The 2,814-nt window shown below is 39.5% G+C and overlaps 1 protein-coding gene across 1 annotated transcript; it reads left to right on the top strand.

Annotated features, from left to right (window-relative positions):
• The first annotated feature begins 420 nt into the window (after nucleotides 1-420).
• Nucleotides 421-1,929, top strand: LOC133695810 (auxin-induced protein 22D-like). Its single transcript, XM_062117754.1, has 4 exons — nucleotides 421-846; nucleotides 972-1,177; nucleotides 1,256-1,355; nucleotides 1,451-1,929. The coding sequence occupies exons 1-4, from the start codon at nucleotides 635-637 to the stop codon at nucleotides 1,509-1,511; spliced, it is 579 nt and encodes a 192-aa protein (XP_061973738.1). The 5' UTR covers nucleotides 421-634; the 3' UTR covers nucleotides 1,512-1,929.
• The last annotated feature ends 885 nt before the right edge of the window (nucleotides 1,930-2,814 follow it).

Here is a 2,814-nt window from a genome sequence, read left to right as displayed (position 1 = left end):
TGACACAAATTAATCAATCATTACAAAAGGCATATACTACTAATTTTTTTATTGGGCATTAATAAGAGGATGGCTGACCATGTCCACACGATATCCTACATGTCATGTAGCCCACAACGCATCAAATTCCAACCCCCACATGGCCATACCATGTCCACACCGACCTAGCCATGCGGACCCCATCGCCCACATGGAGCTGTTTCCTCATCTTTTCCGTTCTAAGGAGCCAACGTTCCTGATTTTCCTCCCACAACCCCCGTAACTCACCTTGACCGTTCCCGTTTAAAATTTGCTCTCAAAAGTCTTCCATATGGGCGGCCGTGCTTGTCCCACTCTTGTCCCCTGAATGCATGGACAAGTTGCCTCAAAGGTGCTGCTATTGCTACCGACAGGCTTAGCTTGCCTTTGTCCATAAGTCATGCATTTGAAGAGAGAATAACAAGGCATTTCTCTCAACCTCTTCCTTTTGTATATAAAATACACTTGTTTCCATTCACACCTGCATCCCCTCACAGATAAAACTAGCTACCATTTCTCTCAAGAATCATTACCAAAGGAAATCACAAGAGCAATTTCCAAGTCTTGTATACATCATCTCTTAACAGTTCCTGTTTTTGAACAAAGATTGGAAAATATGGAAGGTGGTGTTGCATATGAGAATGATCTAAACCTCAAGGCAACTGAGCTTAGACTGGGGTTGCCAGGGACGAGCTGTACTAATGAAGAACAAGCAGTTTCTGGTGCTAGAAACAACAAACGACCATTGCCAGAGACCAGAGAGGAGCGTGGAGCAAAAGGCAAATCTGATCCTCGACATGATGACCAAGAAACTGCCCCTGCTCCCAAGTAAGTCAGAAGTTTTCTTGTTTTTGGTTCAGGGTCTTTCATTTTTTTTTAGATCGATTCACACTTTGTGAATTTTCTATGATGTATTGTAGCACTCATTCATTTCATGTACATGCAACATGCAGGGCACAGATAGTGGGCTGGCCACCAATCAGATCCTACCGGAAAAACACCCTGCAGCCAAAGAAAGATGAAGCCGAGGCTGCAGCTGGGATGTACGTTAAAGTAAGCATGGATGGAGCACCATACCTTAGAAAGATTGATCTCAAGGTTTACAAGGGATACCCTGAGCTCCTAAAGGCTTTAGAGAACATGTTCAAGCTCACCATAGGTAAGAATATTTTGATAAATATGCATGTGCAGCTTTATGTTCTTATTATTCTGATGATGAAATCTGTAACTATGCCAGGTGAGTACTCTGAAAGGGAAGGCTACAAAGGATCAGAATATGCACCTACTTATGAGGACAAAGATGGTGACTGGATGCTGATTGGAGATGTTCCATGGGAGTAAGTTCTGCATGCCTCTCTCTCTCAAGATCATTTGAATCCATTTCTGTATGTTATGTGATAAATTTTCTCACAAGGTTTATTCTTATTTGCAGTATGTTCCTGTCATCCTGTAAGAAATTGAGAATCATTAAAGGATCAGAAGCAAGAGGTTAATTTGGGTTGTGATGTTTGAAAAACCCACAGGCCATGTTAACCCACAGGATCAGGGAGAAGAGAAGATTCATCCCTTGAGAAAATCTTTCAGCTTGGGTTCTCCAGGAAGAAAACTCAAATCTGAATCTGGGTCTCTCTCTTGACTGGGGTTTCTACAGATGGCTGGAAGTTTTATCCTAGGGTGTGGCAGCGAGATACCTGGTTGTTTGGACATCTATGGTGTCATTTTGTTGGTCCTTGAATCTCACCAAACCAAAACTGGATACAGGAAGTTATTATTGCTTCAATGCAATTATGTAAAATCAAAACAGAAGAAACATATGGAAATTAAGACAGGGTCGTCCATGTTTTTGCCATGTAATGTTCTCCATACACCGCTAAAGCTAAATACAAAAGTGTGTTTGACAGTTCTCTAACATATCCTGTTTCTGACTATATTTTTATCTTACCCAGCTAAAAGATGTGATTGATATGGTTCTGTGTTCTCTAGTCAGTGTGAAACAGCTTGATCAAGTCCTTGAGTGCCAATCTCAACACAAACCACCCAATTAATATTATGATTATAAACTCTACCACAAGCAGTGGGATCTCCATGAAATCTGATCCAAATTTTGTTTATTTGAAAGGCAGCATAAAGACTCAATGCAATCAATACGAATACTTTCGAAAAAGAGAATGAGGTCTGGTCCATGGAATCTTGATTTACTAATAATGCCAGAGAGCCGGTGTTAAATAAAGATTTTCACTAAAAGAACAAAGAGAAAACAAGTTTACAAGAACTGATATAATTGAGTTATATCTCAAATAGAAGCAATAATTTTGTCAAGGGAACTAGATACTTCCTTGATGATATCTTTCCCAGTTTCCCTCAATATTTTGGAGAAAGAAAATGGGAATTTCCAAACTAAGGGAAGACTTCTTTAAATTTCTCCCCCAACTTCTTCAACAAACCATAGAAAAATTGAAAAAAGTGATCACAGGTATATTATTTGCATCAAAATGGAAATTAACCAAAGATAAATTTCAAATAGCTTCAATACCAGGAGATATCAGACATCATCGTAGTCTATTATCCATCCAATTTAATTAACATAATCCTAAACTTAACTACCAATAGGGAAGTCCAAAAGGTATTCGACGTAATCCAGCTGACATCCAAAGAAAAGGTAGAGCGAAAAAATAAAAATAATAGTATGAGGAAGCTTCAATTCATGCGCATGGCCTTGTGTGCTCATCAGCCAACACTACATGGAATTGCACTAAGAGCTTTAGGGGAGCTCTAACTAGAGGACTAGGATTTCTG

This window comes from Populus nigra, chromosome 6 (genome assembly GCF_951802175.1).
Source record: "Populus nigra chromosome 6, ddPopNigr1.1, whole genome shotgun sequence".
Taxonomy (NCBI): domain Eukaryota; kingdom Viridiplantae; phylum Streptophyta; class Magnoliopsida; order Malpighiales; family Salicaceae; genus Populus; species Populus nigra.
Note: the sequence above shows the minus strand (reverse complement) of the source record. Positions and strands in the feature narration are given on the sequence as shown.

Excerpts from the sequence above, each read along its gene's own strand:
- LOC133695810 (XM_062117754.1), top strand. The coding sequence starts at position 635 with ATGGAAGGTGGTGTTGCATATGAGAATGATCTAAACCTCAAGGCAACT. Across the intron at positions 1,178-1,255 it reads CATGTTCAAGCTCACCATAG|GTGAGTACTCTGAAAGGGAA; the intron begins GTAAGAATATTT and ends TAACTATGCCAG. Across the intron at positions 1,356-1,450 it reads ATTGGAGATGTTCCATGGGA|TATGTTCCTGTCATCCTGTA; the intron begins GTAAGTTCTGCA and ends TCTTATTTGCAG.